The sequence below is a fragment of the Octopus bimaculoides genome, chromosome 15 (genome assembly GCF_001194135.2).
Source record: "Octopus bimaculoides isolate UCB-OBI-ISO-001 chromosome 15, ASM119413v2, whole genome shotgun sequence".
Lineage (NCBI taxonomy): Eukaryota > Metazoa > Mollusca > Cephalopoda > Octopoda > Octopodidae > Octopus > Octopus bimaculoides.
In genome coordinates, this window is record NC_068995.1 from 32,864,205 (window position 1) to 32,888,905 (window position 24,701).

The 24,701-nt window shown below is 35.0% G+C and overlaps 1 protein-coding gene across 3 annotated transcripts in view; it reads left to right on the forward strand.

The window, feature by feature from the left end:
- The window catches only part of LOC106880612 (uncharacterized), a 92,110-nt gene that overhangs the window by 3,629 nt on the left and 63,780 nt on the right, over window positions 1–24,701 (forward strand). Inside the window, exon 1 of one of the 3 annotated variants that reach the window (XM_052973235.1) lies at window positions 3,521–3,616. The exons of the other annotated variants lie outside the window; for them this stretch is intronic. Coding sequence (XP_052829195.1) covers window positions 3,612–3,616 — 5 coding nt within the window. The 5' untranslated portion in view covers window positions 3,521–3,611. Of the gene's footprint in view, window positions 1–3,520; window positions 3,617–24,701 lie in introns of those variants that run through there. 3 annotated transcript variants of the gene reach the window in all.

The following is a 24,701-nucleotide window of genomic DNA, read 5'->3' on the forward strand; positions in this document are numbered from 1 at the left end:
ATATATATATATATATATGCATATATATATGTATATACATATATATATATGCATATATATATGTGTGTATATATGTATATGCATATATGTATATGCATCAAATGCAATGCATTGACGGAACTGTTGGACTATCGAGGAATATACTTTGTGATAAATCATCTGGCTCTATGTTCAGTTTGGCATGAGTGACGAAACACTCATGCCAAACTGTATTAATCAGCCCAAGCTGGCCGCTCTTTTCCTTTGATAATGATAGGTGGCATGGAGAGGGGTAAATTTGCATGTATAGGAAAGTGTCAGTTTTCCTGAAAATACTCTTCTCTGGCCTGCGCATATGTGCAGTGTTAAGCCGATGGAGACCCCTAAGTTGTGTGTATATCGGTCAATATAAAGATCCTCACCCGTTAACAAAATTTTTTTAAAATTCCCAGCCTGCTGGGTGTTAACAACTGTGTAGGAAACGAATATGAAAAAAAAAATTGCGCAAACGAACCTTGGGTGGAGAAATGACTTTTGGAAAATTCACAAGATCCGATTTTTCCCTCATAACTTTCAGGAAATGAGTACCTTCTCCGCCCTCTATTTATGGAAGAGTCGTTGAGCTCCTCCTTGGCCACATCAGCTGCAACCGTCATTAGACTATCCAACTGGGATCTCAAGCGTGACTAACTGAGACTATGAATATTATCGTAACATCTCGTTCATGGTTTACCCCTAAGTCTTCTGTTGGTTGGGTCGGCATGAAGAATCCGTATTGCGATTCTAATAACGTCAGTAGTACCCCCTCCCACTACATCAGTAACATCAGTCTACATTCGTTACTTTAATATTTGTTTTTCTTTCTGCTGCGTGTAACTCATTAAAAGCTCTTCAAATTTTAGTAGATAGTTCCTTTTACACATGGATCTCTGCGTTTAATCACTTTTCTATATACACGCAGTGCTAAAACAACCCCCCAAACAATTAATGTTTTTTAATCGATTGCTCTTTCTTTCTCTCTCTCTCTCTATAGATACACACACATACATATTTATATTCACATACATACATGTATGTATGCATACATACATATAGAAAGATAGAAGACAACAAATGTATAAATGAATTTAATGTAAGACAATCTGACATGATGAGTACTGTGTGTTGTAGGCAGAATGATGTGTGGCGAGATAGATAAAAAGATATTAAGAGCATATGCCATTCTCCTCATATTGCCCTGAAGAAGTCAGTCAATATAAACTTCAAATCTGACGGCCTCCTTCCATCTCTCTCACTCATTGAATATATTATACTATTATACCTCAGTTTAAAAATAGGCGTTGGTCCCGAACACACCTACTATTTTCTGTGTTTAAAAAAAATATATATTTATAGTGATCCGTTCTTCTATTTATGTAAATATCTGCTTTTATGTTCAAGAAGCTTAACTTATTAAATTATAAGTAGCCAGAACATCATGACAATAAATGCTTACTAGGACTTTGTTACGAAGTAAAATCCCACAAAATATAATGCTTGAGTTTTGATTCTGTTTATCAAAAAAAAAAAAGGTGTTGATTACATTCTATGTACATATATGAGCGCACACGCACACGTGTGGGTGAGTCCCATTATGTTTGTTCCCGTCACCGCTTGACAACCGATGCTAGTTTGTTTACGGTCCTGGGTAGAATTCTGGTTTAAGCATTCCATATAACCCTTCCTCTAGTTTAGTTTTGGAATTTTCAGGAAGTTTTTGCGAATTTGTGTTGTACACACGCGAATTCATACGATTTTGAAAAAAAAATTGAATTTGTCACATCGATCCCATAAGTACTAAAACTTCCACTCTTTTTCGAATTTTTTGCTTGAATCCCAACAACGGACCACCCTTCGGTGCATGATCATTCCATAAAATGATTTTATGGTGAGAAAAAGACTGAAAAACAACATCAATACATATCAAACTGAGAAAGAAGCGAGGACGATATCAGGTGGTCGTTAGATGTGTTAAAAACAACAGCTAAATTGCCTTAAATCACAGCCACAATTTTTTTTTTCCATTATTGTATGAATTCCTGTGTGTAGAACATGTTTTCCTTAGGGCTCGCTTAGGGCCTCTGACGATTTCAAACTTAGATAAATTTGAGGGTGGAGGATCCACAGCTTTCACTAGTTTCAAACTCTGTCGGATCAAATGTGTAGAGACTGAGTTGATTGTGGTCTTTTCTGAATTTCATATCGTTTAGGGTTAGGAACGGAATTCCCTAACCGTAACCCTTACCCTAAACCCTTCAAAAGAAATTGCGCTCTCTGTATCTCTTTCGCTTTTACGACGTCGTTTCCCTCTTTCTCTCCAACACTTTTTACGGAAAAGGCCGATCTTAGATAAAGATCGCCGAAGACACTTTTTACGGAAAAGGCCGATATTTCGTACTGGTATCGAAAGATCGCCCATATCCTTAGCATGCAAAGCTTTTTGAAACGGACACGAGATCGAGAAGTGAAAGTGTCTACGACTGTCAACCTTTTATCAGCCGTTTCCTTTATTTCAAAAGGGAATCTTTAAAAGACTTAACTGAAATAAAGGTCGCCAAATTCTGAGCCAGAGCTGTTTCACTATGCTAACCGTTGTTAATTCAAAATTGTTGTTGGCTGAAACGGTAGACCGCTTGGCTAAATGGTTTGCGGGATTTAATTTGTGGTTGGTTGAAAGGGTTAGCAATATTATTTATTCTATTACTTGTTTCGGTCATTTTACTGCAGCCATATGCCAGAGCACCTTCAACATTTTATGGAAAAACTCTGGTTTTATTCTCGGTTCAAATGCTGTTGACATATTTTTACTACTCCATTTGAACAGTATGCATTCTGAGTTCAAATCTTGTTCGTGTAAGCTTTGCTCTTTATTCCTCTGGGCTCGAATTCTGAGTTCAAATCTTGTTCGTGTAATCTTTGCTCTTTATTCCTCTGGGCTCGATAATATCAGGCTGTGACAATAAATGCATCAAGCTTTGCTATTGTATGTTCATTTTGAGCAATAGACATAAAAAGGCAAACACCAAACGTCTCAGCATATCAGTTAAAATTTTTTTTTATCTGAGTTGTGCATATAATTAGCCTGTTTGAGAGAAGAGAAAGGTTTAATTTTAGGCCGAATGCTTGTAGTAGGATGAACTCCGCTAAAAGACACCAAAATACTAGGTCAGTTGGCATTGTTTAACCAGGTGACAGATTAAATCTGTCCCCATATAGTCATGTATTATGTTTAGAGATCAACAGCTTTTATGATTTTTCACATTTGCATGGGTATGTTGTATATCTTACGTATAAAAACATCTTTGTGTATACCATTTCCATCACTGGCATTGATTATGTGGGCAAAAATTAAACAGACTGTCCGAGGCTCACAGTGAACCTTTTCAGCAGTCCATCTGTTGCCAATTCTTCATATTATTGCAATTGTCTTAGTATTATTGATTAGCTGTCATTTATCTACAACAGCTTGTTCATTATATTTTCCATTTTCATGCTAATAATAAAAATCTCAATTGAATTAGTAAATCACTATCATCAACATTTGTATCTTCTTTCGTTACTATTGAATACTGAATGGATTTCCCCTCATAACCATGTGGTAAAGCATATTTTTTCTTCTTTATTTCTTTCTTTATTTAAACTCATTTGTATATTATTCAAACTGTGAAGTGAGAGAAAGATAAGGCAATGACTGAGTAAAGAATCCAGTTTGATAAATATGTTCATCTTTTAATCATTATTGCGAGCTGAAAGTTTCTTATAGATGAACTATCTCTAATAATAATAATAATTTCACATCTCCCTTCTCGTTTGGATTTTATCTTCAACGACTTGACAGTGTTTATAAGGCTTACACTCTTTTAACTCCATGCTTTTCTTCTCATAATTTATTTTTAGAACTTCCTGCTTAAAAATCATCCCCTAACTCTATTTACTCTTCTTTCTCTCACTTGGTGATTGAGAAATTTAACTATTTTTATTCTTTTCCATACCTCCATTAACCTCCCTTCCCTTTCTAGCATTCCTACAGTTTGTCCAAGGTACTTAGCATCTCTTATGTCTATCTCCTCCTCCTCCTCCTCCTTTCGTCCAGGGCAACCTGACAGCTACTTGTTGCTTTGAGTTCCCTGCTGGCTTTCAAAGCTGCTTTGAACTGTTCACTTGGTGGCCTTTCATTCTAATTTGCTTTCATGGTGCATAAACTTTTACCACTTACATTTGGCAGGGTGGTAGTGGTTTAACTCAGCCTTCAACGAGCAAACCTATGATGGAAAGCTCACCAGTCGTAACCATTCCGTTTTTTCTTTTGTGCAGGGACCCAGGACTTCATTATCTAAACCGTATTTTGCTTGGACGTTGGGTTGCGGATTTGAATGAAATTTGGCTGTTATTTCTAGTATGTTTTGTGCCGATATGGAGGCTTCTTTGTTGGCTCGTTGGGCGGAAGTGGTCCTGTTAGGTGTCAAAGGACAACAGTATACTGTTTCATAGGAAGTGTCTTGCTTGTGCCTGTGATTCATGAAAAGTAGATTGAGAAAAAAAGAAAAAGAAAAAAAAGGAGGGAAGCAAGAGCCTGGGTGTAGCTATGTTAAGAGTGGTTGAAATTGAAAGTTTTCCCATTTATGAATACAGAGGCTTTATGAAATATTTGAAGTAGTTCTGTAATGAAGACTGAATCCGGCATGCTTATTGCTGGTGTTATATATATATATATATATATATATATATATTCACTCATTTAAAATATTATTCATTGACTGATTTTTATTCTCGCTAGACCACTGGTGGCAAATAAAATTTCAAAAATTTTTTTGCTGCCCTATAATTTATTAATATATATATATATTATGTATGGGGAGGGGTACAATGAGGAGTTTTTACTGCATTTTTGATTTTGAGACAAAATACATAATTTTTACATATGTCCAGTACCTTACAAAAACTATATCAGCTAAGTAGATGGCCTTTCCTAAATGCATTAAAAAAGTATAACATATCCGATCACTATTTCACAAAATTATCGCCGTTCTCTGAGTATATAAAAGACAAATTTGGCGGGGGCAAAATGAGTTAAACAAGGTAATGTAAATTTGCCGCTTTAATTTTTCACAATATCCATCCTTAGACATCAGAACGATCAGAAATGCCATATATATATATATATATATATATATAAACAAATAGTAAATGAGCATATGCATATATACGTATGCTCCATTGGATTTGCAACAACAATGTGCATGACCAACAAAGCACAACTGTGTTTAGAGAGAAGTTAGGCATAAGAAGGATTAAATGTGGTATGCAGGAGAGGAGAGTTCGTTTGGTTTGGACACATGAGGCGTATGAGTGAAGACAGCTGTATACAGAAGTGCCTGTCACTAAAAGTGGATGGTAACTGTGGAAGAGGAAGACATTGGATGAAGTGGTGAGGACTGATCTTGGGGTTAATGGAGGAAATGACAGTAAACTGAGATGTTTGGCGATATGAGGTCCTAGGGAAGACCCATCCACAAAACTGAGTGCTAGAAGAGTTGTGTCCCACCCACATGTAACAACACAATTTTCACCCACTCTACCCTAAGAAGTCAAACTACAACTCCTCTTCTAATTGCCTCTTTCTCTTCCTCATATTTTCCCTATTTTTCTAACCAGGTTCTGCACTCATATTCTTGTTTCTTGTGAGTATACCTTAGCACTACACCATCTCACTTTTACTTTCTCTTAAACTTTTGCTGTTTCCTACTCTTTCTTTCTTTCCCTTTGGTCACTCTCTCTCTCTCCTTGTTTTTCCTCTGACTAGGCAACCATGAATCACCTTCACATCAGCACACTTGTTTCTGGCCTCGTTCTGTACCTCTCTTTTTCTCTCTGTCATCATATACCTCCTCTATAGCAAGACACCTATTTCTGCCTCTCTATTTCTCTGTTACTCTCTAACTTTTCATCATTTGATACTGGATCACCTCCTCTAATGCCCCCTCCCCCTGTTGTAGAGAGACACCTGCTTCTGTGTCTCTCTGTCTCTTTGTCACACTCTGATACAAATGCCCTACTCCTCTCATAATTCCTTGTCTTGTGAGTTATTTGGTTACCCTGCCAGTGCTGGTACCACATTAAAAGCATCCAGTCAACACTGTAACTGGCATCTGGAAGAGCATCCACCTGTAAAATTTGTGCCAAAACTAACTTCACCTGTGCTAGTGTCATGTAAAAAGCACTGAATCCACTCTGTGGAGTGGTTGGTATTAGGAAGGGCATCCAGCCATAAAATCCCTTCCAAAACAGACACAGTAGCCTTGGGTAGATTTCTACCTGGCCAGCTCCTGTCAACTGTCCTACCCATGTATGCATAGAAGATGGACATTAAACGATGATGATGATATATATATATATATATATATATATATATATATATATATATATAATGTTTATGTACTTATTTTGTGAGATCCTTGATGTGAAATTGTCTGTTGAAACAAATAATGTTATATTTGGGAATGGTCATGTTGCCAATAATCACACACACTGTTTATTTGATCTTCCCTTTATTATTATTGTTATTATTATCATTATTAGTTCATTTGTTGAATAAATAGTGTGTGTGGTAACATGACTGTCCCCAAATATAACAATATATATATATTTAATATCATCTAGTTAACAACCTCATAACATGCATTTCAAACCTCCTACACAAGTATTGGCTACCATATGCCATCATACAGCAGGATTACTTCATTTACTGGATATACATTTGGATATACTAATTCCGTTAGTGTATGTAGAATTCATATAAATATCTATAAAACAAGATGGAATGAACAGGCTTTACTCACAAATCACAACAGATTATATCTGTGCAATGATAACAGCTGTTTTTTTTTATCATATTATATAAACTAGCTGGCCCCATGCTATCAAAAATGACAGCTAATTGTAGTATTTTAGATATAAATATTAATGGTAAATCAAATTAATTCACCTGTCAATGTTATCTAGTGGCTGTCTTTTGAGATGTGACATTGATCATCATTTGTTACTGAAAGAATGCTGGTTCACACATACATTCACATACTTCCCCTTGTACATTCACACACACACACATATACTCACACAGAGTTGAAAAGCTGTTTGATTTTTCTTTTGAGTGTTGAATGTTCACCATCCCACTTCCATTGCGCACACACACACATTCACATACCACCCTTTTGCATACACACACATATACTCACACAAAGTTGAAATGCTTCCACTACCAGTGTGCCATCACCCCTTTGTTATTCATCTATCACACCTTTCTTTCTCATTCATATGTTGTGATGGAGAAAAATGCAAGTATTATTATAGTAGATGAGGAAGAAGGATCCCCTTTGGTCATGAATGACCATGGGAGTGTACCTAGAAAGTTCCCCTTGAGGCACAAGTCCGGGCAAGGTTGTTTATGGAAGACCAGCAGTCGCCCATGCATACCAGCCTCCCCTCTCCATGCCACTGATGTTATCCAAGGGAAAGGCAAAGGCTGATACCACTTGGCACCAGTGACGTTGCAACTCATTTCTACAGCTGAGTGAACTGGAGCAATGTGAAATAAGTATCTTGCTTAAGAACACCACACAGCCTTGACCAGGAATTGAACTCACTACCTCATGATTGTGAGCTTGACACTCTAACTAGTGAGCCATGTGCCTTCACTATTATATAAATATTATATTTAAGTAAATATGATTCAGCAGTAGCCGTGCACCTCACAAAGTCCCCAAAATATAATATTTTCCCATTGGATAATTTAAAGAATAATTTCTAAAAATAAAAAGTTTGGCTCCTTTTTTAATTTAGGGTGTAATACAAAAAAAAAAACCCCCTTAAAAATATAAATCTGGACATATTTTATATAGAAGAAATAAGTTTTATTTCTTCACTGTCTGTACAAGTTGTAATAAAAAGCATTAACAGCATTTAGTTTATAGGACCTTGTCTACTACACAGTAAATCTGATCTGATTTTCTTCAGTCCATTATTTTCTTTCTCTCTTCTGTGAATGTGGGGCTCCAAGAAAGAATTTGAAATATTGCTTTTCATGTTCATTACCATATGTGTGGTATGAAGTTTGCTTTTCGACCACTTGCTTCAGACCCAGTGTGGCACCTTGGGCAAGTGTCTTCTGCTATAGCCCCGGGCTGACCAAAGCCTTGTGAGTGGATTTGGTAGAAACGTATCATATATATGTGTATGTGTGTTACTGTTTTTAATGTCTCCTTGTCTTGACATCATGTGATAGTCTCCATCATGCAAGCAGTTTGTTTCATTTCCAATCTTCCTTGAAATATTACCTTACTGGGAAACCGGTTAGGGTTGGCAACACAAGGGGTATCCAACTGTAGAAAATCTGCCTCATTAAATCTGTCTGACCCATGTGAGCATGAAAAGTGGACATTAAAATGATAATTTTGAAATTTAGTGACTTCTGCTGTTAATAACTAGTTGTAATTTCTGAAGTAGACATGAAACCTTAATCAAGGAGGGTTAAGTGCCTTGAGCAAGATGCCAACATAATATCTCTACCCAGGTATAGCAAGTATAGTATTCACTTGACCTTTTAAAGTAAGGATTTCAATTTCTCTTTGCGTCTGAATAGCATGGTAATCATTGTAGTATCTGGTACATATAGATTGACTCAAACTTCTGTTTGGTATATTTATTTTATAGATTTTCTGGGACTGGAGGGCAAAGTTAATTCCAGTATCATTTGAACTCAAAATATTGAAGCACAAAGTAACTCTGTTGTTTAGTTCAAATATGAATGTCTGTGTGATTAAGAACTTTGCTTTACAATCATCTACTTTTTGGGTTGACTCCGTAACACAGCACATTGACAAGTGTCTTCTATTCTTTGGATGAATTAAAGCCTTGGTGTGTGAAATTGGTATGGTAGAAAATGTGTGGAAGTTTGTCAGATGAACTGTACCAGTTCTTTAGGTGGTAACTGCAACCCACTGCCTGGATTAACACTGCTACATATAAGCATTCAAAGTTAAAAGTTTTTTATGTCATTATAAAGAGTTATGGGTGATTATATATATATATATATATATATAATAAATAATATATAATATTTATTATTTAATTGAATGCGATGCATCCATTTCCATGTTTGTATATATATATAACTAGCAGCTAAGCCCAGTTTCACCCAGTCAGTTTGGATGATGTGGCTGTAAAACCTGCTCTGTGTAAGCATTCAACTTGTTTGGGCACGTTTATGTTAAAAACAATTTTAGAATGATTTTTTTGTCTAAATCCTAAAAATAACTGACCAACAAAAAAAACCCAACTAAAATTCAACCAAATCAAAAAATAAACCCAAATACTAAGTGAACAAAGATGAACCATCCCACTTCCATTGCACCTGCACATGCACACACACACATTCACATACCCCCCCCTTTTACATACACACACACATATTCACACAGAGTTGAAATGCTCACCCCTTCCTTCCTTATTCATCTATCACCCCTTCTTTTCTCATTCATAAACACAAGAGTATTATTATAGATTATCTCGGTAACCATGGGAGCCATGAAAAAATACAAAGCCCAGCATTACCACCGGATCACTCTACACATCTGTGTAATTTTTCACGCAATTCCACCCAGCCTTTTGACCGTGAATCCGAAGACAAGAAAGAATCGTCCATGTCAAATTTATATGTATAGATATATAATACATTGCTTGCAATGTTACTCAGCCAAACTGGCGCGTAATAGGAAAATACTTTGAAAGTAAAATGACCCTGAAATGTGAATACGAACGGTATATAACAAGTTTTTCATAAATTGGGCTAGTAGTTATTGAGATATTTGGGTGTTTTGGGGTATAAATACCTCAAACAGTGTATAAATGGAAAATACTCCAAAAATAACTTAACCCTGAAATGGAAGAAACTCTAACCTTTCCACTAGACACATTATGATGGGCAGAATATTTTAAAGTGAAAATGACTTTTAAAATACAGTAAATATTTCATAAGCTCAGTGTGAAATAGTTTTTTTTTTCCATAGGTTTCTTTTGAGTGCATTCAATGTATCTTACCACCAAAGATTTGGTTGCTATTTCTAGCATGCCCTTGTACCATGTAACAACTATTTGCAATAAAGGATCCAAAATACCTATTACGTGATAGCAGGGTGTGCAAGAAATAGCAACCAAATCTTTCCTTTGCTGGGGAAAGGAGTTGTTTAACGTGTGATTTCAATGTCACATTTGTTGAAAGCATGCAAAATAACATGGGGGGAAAAAACCCCCCACGAAACAAAGCTCCGTTGCTGAGGGGGTCACCGGTAGTCTAGTATGCTATTAAAAATGAACTTCAATCTTGCTTGCTTGGAATGTTACACAGCCAAACCGGCGCATAATGGGAAAATACTTTGACAGTAAAGTGACCCTGAAATGTGAATACAAACGGATTAAAACAAGTTTTGAGTAAATCAGACCACAAATTCCCGAGATGCATGTTGTTTCTGGGCAAAAGTTGCCACAAAACTCCAAGCAGACAACTGAACAAGGAGTTTTTGCCCTTTTAATTTTTCTCTTCATAAAACCACCGCAAGTGGTGGTAACAATAAAATTTCACATGCCTTTGCAATGTACAGCAACGTTTCCTGATTTCAAGATAAGATTTTCATTTCTTACATTATTTCTTTCGCTTTTTTGGGGTTTTCTTGAACATGAAAGAGGATTCAATGCACAAACTGCACGTGAAGTTGCTGTTATTATACAAAACAATACCAGAATTCAAGCAACAGCACAGCACATTGTGTTGAAAGAAAAAGGCAGAAAACTGCAAACATCCTCAGAATCCCATTGGTCTTACAACAGTTTTCAGTATGTTTTATTTTTTCCTTTTGGTGATGATGGACAGACAGTATCATGAGCTGCTAATGAGTAACAAGAAGTTGACACCAATGTGCTACTATGCCTATTGAATAAAGAACCATGAGAATGAATTCAACCATCTTCTCAGAGGTGGTCATTTATTTCAGCAATATTTGGTTGACATGGCTGCAAAGATTGAAGGACATAGGCTGCGTTATATCCGATTGGCTCAAGCATCATTGCATTCTATGACATACAAGGGCCTTACTGATGCATTGGATGAAATCGTTATGATACCAAGAATAACAATTAATCTATCCGAAGGTGAGGATATCCCTTTGCAGCAAAACCAATTTCCAGTTCAATCATGCTTCACTCATAAAGCACAAATTATGGACAATGTCTTGATTTGTCTAGAATGACCTGTATTCCAGCACAGTCAACTGTGTGTGGCCCTTAGTCGCGGGAAACCGAAAGGAAAGTGTCAGTGTTTCTGAAGGATACCCAGGCAACTAAGAATGTTGTCATCAAAAGCATTCTTGAGAACAAACTAACAGCGTCAAAATAAGAAAATATTCCTTATGACATCAGAATGTGAAAGGAAAAACTGAGATAAGTATGAATAATTTCTTTCATTTCAATGCTATGTTGAATTCAGTTTCAGTGTTTTATAACCTGAACTGTCAGTGACCCAATGGGTCATGGGTGGTCTAGTATATATAGAGCTGCACCAGGTTTCAGTCTGATTTGGCATGGTTTCTACAGTTGGATGCCCTTCCTAACACCAACCACTCTAAGCATGTAGTGGGTGCTTTTCACATGCCACTGGCACGGGTGCCAGTTATGAAACACTGGTATTGGCCACGACTTTGATTTCATTTAGCTTGAAAGGTCTTCTCAAGCACAGTATATTGCCAGAGGTCTCAGTCACTTATCACTGCCTCCATGAAGCCCAAAGTTCAAAGGGTGCTTTTTATGTGTCACTGGCATGGGTGCCAGGTATGTGACACTGGAAGTCTTGGTCACTTAAAGCTTCTTTAAGTTTCCTTTTACCAAATCCACTCACAAGGCTTTGGTTGGCCCATGGGTATAGTAGAAGACACTCAAGGTGCCACGCAGAACTATGTGGTTGGGAAACAAGCTTCTTACTACACAGGGTGATACTTTAGCATGCAGTCAACCTGACATTTTTCAATTTAGTGTGTAGTCCACTTAGCCATTTCCTTGTGTGTGTATATAAATGATTACACATATATATATATATATATAATATGATTTCAGTTAGCAGCATCAACTTCACAGTTCAACATCGGAACAGTCATATTTAAGTTTTTTGCTGATTTGATACATGTCTGAAAATTATAGACTGGAATTATTCATGTATTGTAATTCTTTTGATATGAAATAGTTCCGGGATGGGGTGGGGGTGCTTGAGTCAGTAGATTTTTTTTTTTTGCATAAATAGCAGTGTTAGTTTTTTTCACTTGATATTGAAACCACACTATTTGCTTTTACTGATGTCTCACCCAATGATTCAGTAGTTGTGTGTTCTTTTAATGGATTCCACACATGGGTAAGTTGTCTTTAGTACATTTATTATTTCCTCTGATATACTATGAATAGTCACCTCTTTAGGCTACCTCAGCTCTTTTAGTCATATTCTTTTACTTGTTTCAGTCATTTGACTGTGGCCATCCTGGAGCACCACCTTTGAGGTTTTTAGTCGAACAAATTGATCCCAGGACTTATTTTTTTAAAGTTTAGTACTTATTCTATCAGTCTCTTTTGCTGAACCACTACATTACAGGGACTTAAACACACCAACACTGATTGTCAAGCAGTAATGGAGGGTCAAACAGATACAAAGGCACACACACACATACATACATACATATATATAATATATAATATATATATATATATGATATATGTAAGGTTTCTTTCACTTTCTGTCTTCCAAATCCACTCACAAGGCTTTGGTTGGCCTGAGGTTATAGTAGAAAACACTTACCGAAGGTGTGACTCAGTGGGACTGAACCTGGAACCATGTAGTTAGGAAGCAAGCTTCTTTACCACACAGCCATGCCTGTAAAACATTTTAAGACATATTAAGTCAATTTTGCTGTTTGAATTTTACTTGTTAGTTCAGTTGACTATGCAATGGCAAAAACACAAATAAATGCTTTACTGTTGTTTTAATTTTAGAAATTTAAAATTCTTCTTAGACTCTTTCTTTTTTAAAAATTAAAAAATTTTTTTTATTATTTGGTGTGTGGAAGATATTCAGCTGCAGAAACCATGCCAAAGATGACATTGGAGCTTGACGCAGCCCTGCAGCTTCTTATTTACCTGTCAAACTGTTCTGCCCATGCCATCATGGAAAGTTAGTGTTAAATGATGATGATGATTTATTTAGTTTCCTTAAGTTAGTAAAGTAGTGAAAGCTGTTTCCTACAGTAATAGATACTACGACAAATATGACCTCAGCACTAAATACCTTTACTGGTAGCAGGTTTACTTTTCATGCATTCTGTGTTCATAAAATGAGAACCAGATATTATGTGATAAACTTCATTCAATTGACTATGTCTATCCATACATAATTATGACTAATGGAACAGAACATGTGGAGCATCTGTCTGTCAATTGTGCCCATCACAAGTGCTTATAAGTTGATTTTTGTTTTTTATTCTTCAAAGACAGATAAAACAGCAAGGCCCCAAAATATATTTGGTTAAATCAATATTTGTCCTTGACAAAATGGAACACTTCTTGTAGTTAATTGAACCACTACCTCCCTAACTCTTTAACATATCAAGCCACCTCAAGATTATTTTATTTATTTATTTATTTTTTGATTACTTGAGTACCTGTTCTGCTATTTCAGAAACTTCGATTATGAAGCAAAACAGTTTTTTTTTGTTTTTTTTTTGCTGAAATTTAATGTTACCAAGTTATTTGCATATAAAACTGCTCTAACTTTAACATGCCAAAATACTGAACAAATGGTTTGCATAGAAACCAAATCAGTTACATGAGATACAAAATGTCATATAGAGGGCACATTGGAGATCATAATAGAGCAAAGAAAATTAAGACAACATATGTCAAGTTGTTCTTTTGTTTAATACTAGGTCACTTATTTCAGTTATTTAATGAATTAGGTTAGATATTCACATTGATTGTTGTCCTGTCAATGTTCATGAAAATCACATCTTTGTTATTTGGTTAATATTTTGTTTTGATTAGGTACAAAAAAAAAGCAAGTTTTGAAATGGTTGGCAAAATAAGTTGACTGAATAAACTTCAATATAATTACAGGTTCTTAAGGCAGTGAGCTGGCAGAATCGTTAGCACTCCAGGCAAAATGCCACTAAAGGCATTTTGCCTATCTTCACATTCTGAGTTCAAATTCCACTGATGTCAACTTTGCTTTTCATTCTTTTGGAGTTGATAAAATAAGTACCAGTCAAGCATTGATGTTGATTTAATTGACTTACCTCTCTCTTGTAATTGCTGGCCTCGTGCCAAAATTTGAAATCAGTATAATTACAGGTTCTTTGTTTAATCAACTTGCAATGCAATGAAACATTGTTCTTGATACTGTAAAACTGTTCTAAGATCTGCTGTCTCTACTACATGCACCACCTTATCACTTTTTGATTAAGGTTATGTATTTTAAGTTGAGATTTTTGGTGTATTAAATACAGCGAAATAAGTTGATACATAAAACAACCCCATAATCTATTATATGTGGTACCACGTAAAAAGATTCAGTACACTCTGTAAAGTGGTTGGCATTAGAAGGGCATCTGGTTGTAGAAACTAAGCCAAAACAGACTATGAATCTGGCCTCGCCAGCTCCTGTCAAATCATCCAAACCATGCTAACATGGAAGACTAACATTGAATGATAATGATGATGATTTCATCATCCACCAGCCTACTATGCATGTTTTAATTTTGGTTTTTAGTGTATGTTACATTTATTTACACACACACACACACACACACACACACACACACTAGTATATAAGTGCTAATCTCTAATGAAGCACCAATCTCTAATTGTGGAGGGAACCTATGGAAGGAGTAGACCCAGGAAGACAGATAAGGTGGTGAGAAAGGATCTTTAGATGCTGGGCTTCACTGAGGAGATGACAAGGGACCAAGACCTCTGGCAGTTTGCTGTACTTTAGAAGACACATCAAGCTATGCAAACTCGTGGTCATCCATACATTCAGGCATGTCGTTTATGGCCATGCTCTTATGCCAGTGTCAGGTAAAATCTGCTCATACTGGTGCTATTTAAATGCACCTGTGCCAGTAGCACATAAAAAGCACCTGTGCCAGTGGCACAAAATGTACCCAGCACCCTGAAAAGTGGCTGGCATTAAGAGGAGCATCTAACCATAGAAACCATGCCAACACAGACCATTGAAGCCTCGACAGCTCTTTGGCTGGCTAGTTTCTGTCAGATCGTCCAACTCATGCCAGTATGGAAAATGGATGTTAAATGATGCTGGGTGGTGGTGGTGGTGGTGATGATAATTATGAGTAATGTTCATATAAACTGCATATATATTCAATTACCAACATATAAACTTGTATCCAAAAGCTATCTAAAAATAAGATATCCTCCCTTTTAATGCCTTAAAATAGGCTTCATATACATTCCCTCTGTTCTACAATTAACTTCTTGTGATCGTGTTGAAAATTTTCTATACTTTATTTTTTTTTATATAAATTTAGAATTGTCAATGTTATTTAGTTTTGTTTTGAAGTAGTGAGCAAAATGGTTAAAGATTGAATAGATCTCAATATAATTATAGCTGTAGTTTCAGGCTCTTTTTTTTATCAATTCCCAATTGAGACAGAATTGAAATTCAAACTCAGATCAATGGAACAGTTCCTGAAACTTGTGAAACATATCAACTGTTTCCACTGTGTACACCCCATTATTTCTTTGATTTACTTTTGAATTGTGGTACAAAATGCTGCTAAATAAAATCTGTTCCTGTAAAATGTCATAAAAATAGACTTCAAATACACTGCCTATGTGTTTCAATTAATTCAAGAAAGTTTCAAAAGAATGACTTTCTCATAAAATTGTGCATTGAACAGAAACAAACTTTTACTTGTTTTTAATATCTCTTTGTTATTTGTTAAGCTTTGAAACAGCCATGCATATTGAAGCTAGTTAGTTTCAAATTTTGTCAAATCACTTGAATGTTTGGAAATTATGATCAAGAATAACTTCAGAAACTATAAAGATGCTTGTGTAAACTCTGTCAGTTCTGTCTCAGTAGACCTATGAAGTAGTTGCTGGTAACTGATCTATGGTGCATTCAGTCATCTAGCTATATATGGGTTTCTTGTTTCTATTGTGTGACGTTAAAAAGGTTAAGAAATGAAAGCATGTTTTAGAGGTAGTAGGAAGTCTGTTGAGATTTAGTTACTTACATTGATTGCAACTATTGTAGAAACTGACTTGTTGATTGAAATATATTAAAATAGGTAGGCTATTGTTGCTGGCATGCTGTGAGGAGAAAAATATTAATGCTTAAGGCAGTTGTTGTTTAGCTTCTGATCAACTTCATTTTTATTTTTATCAGATTGTCCATCTCAAATTACATTATCTAAGAAGTTTATTTTAAAAGCCACTAGAGTGACATATAAAAGAAATTGGTTGCAAGTTGAATGATTACATAGAAGTTCTCCCAATATTATAATTGGAGAAAAGCGGATTTCTTCAATAAGATTTATTTTTATATGGTATTATTATTTTCTCACACTGGATTCAATATATTAACATCTTAACTATATTTATAACAAAATACAACTTCTAAAGATTTGTTGTTGGTTAAAGTCACTTGTGTGAAGTGAATTTGAACTCAAGATATACGAGTTGGATTGTGTAATCCTTTTGTGACTATATCTCTAACAAATAGATTATTTGTTTTTCAAGTAATTATCAGTGTAATCAAGGGGTTTCAGAAAATATCTATAACTTTATTCATAGTCTAGCAAAACCATGATCAAAAGTGTTCCAGATGTGACCATTCCATGTATACTTAGGACTACATTGTCCAGTGTGTCCTTCCCATTTTAAAGATGCTAGATTGCAATTTGAGAGAAATTGGATGCTATTTCTAATCAGTCAAGCAGTCATATAGAATCTTCCATTTGTACTGACTAATTGAAACCTCATGATACCATTGAATATTATATTGAGATTTCAATTTAAATATGAACATTTTAGTATGGGTGTTCTCAGACAAGTTGATATTAAACAATTAATATCTTACTTTCTCAGCCATTTCACCTCTACATTGATAGTTGCGAACCACCTAGATTAGTGGTTCTTAACTATTTTTTGGATCTATGGACCCTTTTGATTACTATTTTATTCTAGTGGAACCCATTTAATGTTTAAAAATTAGTTTCATAGATGTTTCTTTCAAGATTCCTATTTTGTTTTTCAAATGTTCATTTGTATAGGTTTGCAATAGCATTCTCCGAGAGAACATGTTTCAGTGGCCAGAAACATGTTAAACTATGTAAAACATTAGAGAGAAAAACCTAACTGTTTCTTGCAATAAATACACCTAAAGCAATTTTTTTTTACATGGACACTTAACTCTTTTTATATCAACCTGCTTGAGACTGCCCTTACAGTTATCTAAATTAAAATTTTCCCTCAAAATTTTGTGTTGAGATATGTTCCAAACATCAACTTAATAATGACAAAATCATTTTACTAAATTCTTCATTATTTTCCAAATTAGTTGAAACAAAAGCACTGTTTATCAACAAATATGGTAATGAAAGAGTTAAAATATTAATGTGGATTCCTCCCACCAATTTACTATTTTACACACATGGTCCCCTCCACCACAAATTTTATAACTGGGGATGGGGTGACCTAGATAGTTACATCTTAAATGCAAACGAAAAAGGCTGTAAGTTGGTTTTGGAACACTGCCAGTCACAGTAGATCCTACACTGTTATTATACTGGCTAGGTATTTGGCAAATGTTATCTTTAAACCACATAAATTACAGTGACCACATGTATCTTGTTAATGAAAGCTCAGCTGAGACCACCTATCTATTATAACTGGAGGGATGTATAGCCAAGCTCTAGATTCATGGCAAGTTAGGATTTAATTAGTAGAGGTAGAGGATCAAGTTTTTCTAATTGTTTCTCTGTATTAAGTACAGTGGAAGCCATTTATTGTAGGTACTTTAGGACGAAACTTTTTTTGATAATAACTGGCTGATAACATTAAGCAAATACTCTTAGGATCTTCTAACTTTGATTACAATAACTGCTTGTTGATATTGTTTGTGATTATATAACAGGCAGCTTCCACTCTATGGACAAAGGTATGCAAAAATTCAAACAAATGTATATAATACATATAGAAGGAAGTCTAATTGAGTGATGTTGCATGAAAGGAGAAAACGTGTCATAAACTTGTAAAAGATAACTAGGAGTAAGTCTAACAAAGACTGAAGAATGAAACTTAGAGACTTTTTGGTGTTACTTTAGCATGTCATCTGCTGCAGTATCTATAGTCTAAAGTATACAGTTAGGAATTAGAGGTTAGGGGTTAAATGTTAGGGCTTACGGTTAGAGTTTAGGGATAAGGTTTAAGGTTAGGGTTAGGTAGGATTAGGGTTTGACTGCACACTAAAGTGTAAATAGCTAGGTGGTCTGCATGCTAAAGTGGCACTATCATATTTTTCTGTAGATGCATCCTACCAGTGGAATCATAGAAAGTCAGACTCATCATACTCATTGTTTAATGTCCATTTTCCATGCTGGCATGGGTTGGATGGTTTGACACGGAGCTGGCCAACCAGGGAGCTGTCCAGACTCCAGTTGTCTTTTGTGGCATGGTTTCTACAGCTAGATGCCCTTCCTAATGCCAGCCACTTAACAGTGTGCTGGGTACCTTTTACATGCTACTGGCATGGTTGCATTTATGCAGCACTGGCATGGGTGCTTTTTATGTGGCACCAGCACCTGAAAGGTCAAGCCTGTATGTATGGAAGACAGCGATTTTACTTAGCTTGACATGTCTTTTCAAGTACAGCAAATCGCCACATCTGGTTCCTTGTCATTTCCTTGGTAAGGCCCAACATCCAAAGATCCTTTTCCACCACTTCGTGCCATGTCTTCCTGGGTTTACCTCTTCCACAGGTTCCTTCACAGTTAGAACTTGGCATATCTTTACACAGCTGTCCCCATCTGTACACATTACATGACCAAATCAGCACAGTCTTCTCTTGCACACAACATCTGATGCCTCTTATACCCAGTTTTCCTTTTAAGTCTTTTACACTCTGTTGTGTGTGTGCACACTGACATTATACATCCAGGGGAGCATGCTTATGTTGATGATAAAGACGTATATCAACTAAATAGATATAAATCTATTCTTGTGATTAGATACAATCAACTGTTGTTAATATGCTATTGTTAATGTAAGTGTATAGATAAATTCAGGAAGTTATCTTTATGAATGACTGTCTTTCTATGTACATAACACATTTATTTATTCTGACACATAAGCATTGTTATATATTTGCATTCATGAACATACTTTGTCACATAAACTCACATAGATTCAGTTACCTGCATAGAAACTAAAATCATCATCATCCATCATCATCCTATCTGTAAATAAAATAGGTTCCTGTCTAATGTCTCAAAGTAGACTTCATTATACACTGCTTCTATGCTTCAGTTAACTTCTAAGCATCCTGTTGAAAATTTTCTGGAGAGTTGAAGGACTATGGTGAGCTCCAGTGTCAGTTTTGGTATGGTTTCTACAGCTGGATGCCCTTCCTAACACCAACCACTTTACAGTGTGTGCTTGGTGGGGTTTTTTTTCTTTTCCTTTTCATGCTGTCTGCACTAGTGAGATTGCCAAGTAACTTGCAGGACAGAAAGGGAAAACAGGGAAAAAATAAAAAAGCTCTCACTTCTAAGTAAGAGAGAGTATTTGAGGTAGGAAGTGGTTTTATACCAAGGCTAAGTATAATGCAGGGACAAGCAGAGGTGTCTTTATATATATATATTAATTGTTATCATTTATCTAACACTGTTATTTTGTTTTGAAGTGGTGGGCAACATGAAGATTAACTAGATAATTCCATTAATCTGATCCAGTTCATTAAAATGTTTATTATAATATGTAATTGCTTGCTGTAAACTAAAAAATTATAAATGTCTTCTCATGGGATCTCCAAGTGTTTTAGGTCTTATTTCATGTTCTGAAATTGCTAAGCAATAAATTTCCAACTGGATAGGATACTAATCTACATGGCAGGTAACATTCTCAGCTGATTTAGTGTGTATTCCCAATATGTAAATCAGCTGTGGTTGTGTAGATTGTGTTTGGCCTACAAATACAATATAATGCATTGTGGAACTGGGAAATAGAAAATTAAAAAAGAAGCATATGTATCAGTGAAGCAATCTTTTGGTCTTATAAGACCTATAAATTTGGTAATGTACTTCTTCCTAAAGTGAAGGAATATGTTCTAAAACTTAATCTCCAGCTAAAATTTGTCTTTGTCCTTTCACTAGAGTCTGCTTTTAATTTATTGGGCATGGCTGTGTGATAAGAAGTTTGCTTCCAAACTCCACGGTTCCAGGTTCAGTTTCATGAGACCTTGAACAAATGTCTACTACTATAGTCCCAGGCCAATCAAAGTTTTGTGAGTGAATTTGGTTGATGGAAACTGAAAGAAGCCCATTATGAGTGTGTATGTGTGTGTTTGTTATACATCGATATAACTTAGTAGTTCATGAAAGGAAACTGATAGAATAACTAATAGGCTTAAAAAAAAAACTAAGTACTGTGGTCAATTTGTTTGACTAAAGCTGTTCAAGGCAGTGCCCCAGCATGGCCTCAGTTCAGTGACTGAAAAATGTACAGCATAGAAGATATGTGTAATACATAAAAATAGTCCATTAAATCAAAAGAAATAAAAGGTAACTTTGATTTGCAAACAAAAATAGTTATTCAGTTTAATAACAAAATTATTTACTTCACTAATTAGTTCGTAAGAATTGATCTACATATCTGAAATGATAGCTGAAAGCCTGTACCTGAATAACATTACTGCTGCTTGGCTATTTTAGAAGTCATGCTCTAGTTTTGTGTAGTTGTTTGTTATAAGTTGGTGAAGAAAAAAAGTTTGCTCATCTGATTTTCTTTTGTTTGTGTAGAATGGGTGCTAAGAAGAGAACAAAAAGTAAAACAGCAGCAAATCTTGATTCTATTGTTTTTATTTGGTTTATGATGAGTATGTATGATGTATCATGTGACTGAATAACTGTAAACATTTAGTGTGTGTGTAGCATTTTAAATATTTTCTAAACTCTTGTCAGTAAAATCAAACTAAATAGTATTTTCAGGTGTCATCATTATCATTTTATGATGCATTTCATATTAATTATTGCTGCTAGCATAGTATAGATGGTCTTCTTATTATGTAAATTTAGATATTTACAGAGGAAACATTAAAATCTGACCAAAAAACAGATAGATACTTTGTCATTTTTCAACATGGTTGGTTTAGGCATTTAATGAGCTTTACCTAGAAAAATGATGTTCTTACTGACCAATATTTCCAGTGACCCCTTCCTTGCCATGCATATTATTTACAGCTAGTAAATAATATCACCTAGTTAGTACTTTTGGAGTAACAAAGCTACAGACTAATTGGTGCTATTTTGATGTGTGGTTTACCGCAGTATCCATAGTCTATACTGTAAAATGACTTAATTTGGGTTAGGGTTGGGGGTCTAGGTTAGGTTAGGGTTAAGGTTAGACTCTAATGCTAAAGTATAAATGGCCTGGTAGACTGCATGCTAAAGTAGCATTGACTGTTTTCTAAATTCTCAAATAATTCACCATTGTAATTTTTTTCTCAATCAAAATTAACCTGGTTTAGTTAAGTTGTTGTTTAACCCTGATTTGAACCGATCTACATGATCAAACCCATTCCAGCTCTGACCATCCCATGTTGTTAGGGGTATATAGGACTTTATCTAAGATGTCCTTTCCTATTTTAAGGTGGTAGTGCTACTTCTAGCAAATTGAGCAATGACACTATAGAGCACTAGTTATTAGTCTTGGGTCCACAGTCACTTGAGGTGGGGAGCAAAAGGTTTAAAATTTAAAGAGGCTGCAGTGTAAAATGTTACTTGTAATTATTCAGTTAAATATTTCTTTCAGTTGAGAAATGACTATGGGAAAACAAGTCAATAGCAAGTTAAGAATCAACTTATTTTTAAAAGGCTGGGGCCCATGGGAAAATTCATTCAAGTAAAAAGAGGTCCTTGATAGTGAAAAGGCTGGGAACCACTGTTAATATAAGTAGATATTATGGCAACACATTTTTCTTTCAAGTGTAGGTATCTGTCACACCAACTATACTGACTTAAGTCTATGAATATATATTGGCTTGAGAGCAATATCCAAGCATTTGAATGGAATCACACAAGAAACATTAGGAATTTAGTATTATCTTTTCATCATCATCATTATCATCCCTTCTGTGTGTGCATGCATGCGTGTGTGTGTATGTATGTATGTATTTGTTTGACTAGCTAAGTAATAATATACTTGCAAATTATTTATACATTTAAGCTGCAGCAGCAGTAGTAGTAGTAGTAGTAGTAGTAGTAGTAGTAGTAGTAGTAGTAAGAATGAGTTTACATTACTGCGTGCCAGCACATTTTGTAGTGGCATAGTCTGTTGTGACAATAACAGTTGTTTTCTTGACTTAAGCTTGCTTCCTTACATAATAAGATAAACAATTATTTTTTTTTTTATATTTGGGCTTTCTTGATAAATGCATTTTGATATTAAAGTAAAGAAAAAAAAAATTTCAAGACAAGTCAAAACTTGAAATTTCTTTTATAACTTATATTTAATCTCATATCTAAACATTGGTTGATTAAAAAAAAAAAAATTGTATTATGAGGTCCTTAGATTTACTTTTGCTAAGGATCTTGCAATACAATTATTTAGGGCCGATCTGATTTAATAGTAATACCATTCTTGGCTTAATAAATGATTAAATAGTTATTTTCTGTTCCTTTCCCCTTAATTACATTCTATACATAATTGACTTTGCCAACTTCTAGCTACCTTTCACTTAATTATTTTTCCATGTTGACAATACAGTTAGCTTGTTTATGTCTACTGCAATGACAAAACTCAAACATTATTTACAAAAAAACAAAATAAAATATAAAACAGCTGAACAACAGCCAGGTTTAATTAGGACACGTTATTTTAGTTACCAGACTAATGACTTAAATTATTTGATTTAGCTAAATGTTTAATTTTCTTTTTTTTTGCAAACATGGATGATGGGCCCTTGTTTCTGATATAAAAGCCCAAGGAAGATGCATTTAGGTCAGCTATAAGAACATTGAGTGTCACAGGTAAGATAGCATAGGAGTAAGTTACATGAACAGATTCTGAACTTAAGAAGATGTGATGATGAATTCCAGTTACTTCTGACTACATAAGGCGTAAATCATAATTGCTGTTTTAAATAATTTAGCTTATGGCCATACTACAGTATCACTATGCATATTTTGTTCAAATTCAGGTTTCTTTCTGTTGCAGTGTTGCACTATTAATCCTTTCGTTTTTTTTTTACCACCTATCTTTGCAACAAAATGTTTTATTTGAAAATTTCTGAATGTCTAGAAGACATGTTGTATTCTGGTATGTTTTTGTATATGTATATGCTTGCACACAATAGGCTGTAATAAATTTATCAAAATTAGCTTGTTTTTGACAGGCTTTACATTTCATTAAAACCTGTTACAAGGCCATATTTTGCTGAAAAGACTGTTGTTTGACTGTTGAAGTTAATTAACATTGGGCTGAATGGCTAGTGTGAGTGGCCTGTTGGGAAACCTAAATGATGTAAACATTTTAATGTGTCAACAAGGGAGCCTTTAAGTGGTTGCTCAACTTGCTAGAAACAGCGACCATAACTATTTATATAACAATTCCATTATAATATTTTCTTCATTTTCATTTTATATTACCTTATTTCCTTTTTATATATCTTAGTATAGCATCTTTTATTGGCTTACTTTTATAAAAAATTAAAAAAAATTTTTTTAGTATATATTTTTTAATAATTTTTTTGCTTTTATTATAATTCTTCTCTCAGATATTTTCTTATATTTCCTCGTATATTTTATAAATCTTAAGATATTATATACTCTTCATATATTTTTCATAATTTTTGTATCCCATAAAATTCATTACATGCTGCAACCTTATTTTATCATACATTAAATTATACATTATCCTCTTATTTAGTTATATCTGAAATTCTTTCTAGCCTTTATATATTTACATTTTGCTTCAATGGTATAGGTAAACTAAGGTTAAAACTTCTTCAATTTATATATATATAAGGATAAACCTCTGTACCTGGCTTTCGTTGACATGGAGAAAGCCTTTGACAGGGTCCCTCGATCCCTTATCTGGTGGTCAATGAGGAAACTTGGGATAGAAGAATGGTTAGTGAGAGCTGTGCGAGCCATGTACAGAGATGCTGCCAGTAAGGTGAGGGTTGGAAATGAGTACAGCAATGAATTCCGGGTAGAGGTAGGGGTCCACCAAGGTTCCGTCCTCAGCCCCCTATTATTTACCATAGTCCTCCAGGCAATCACAGAGGAGTTCAAGACAGGTTGCCCCTGGGAGCTCCTCTATGCTGATGACCTTGCCCTAATTGCGGAGTCACTATCAGA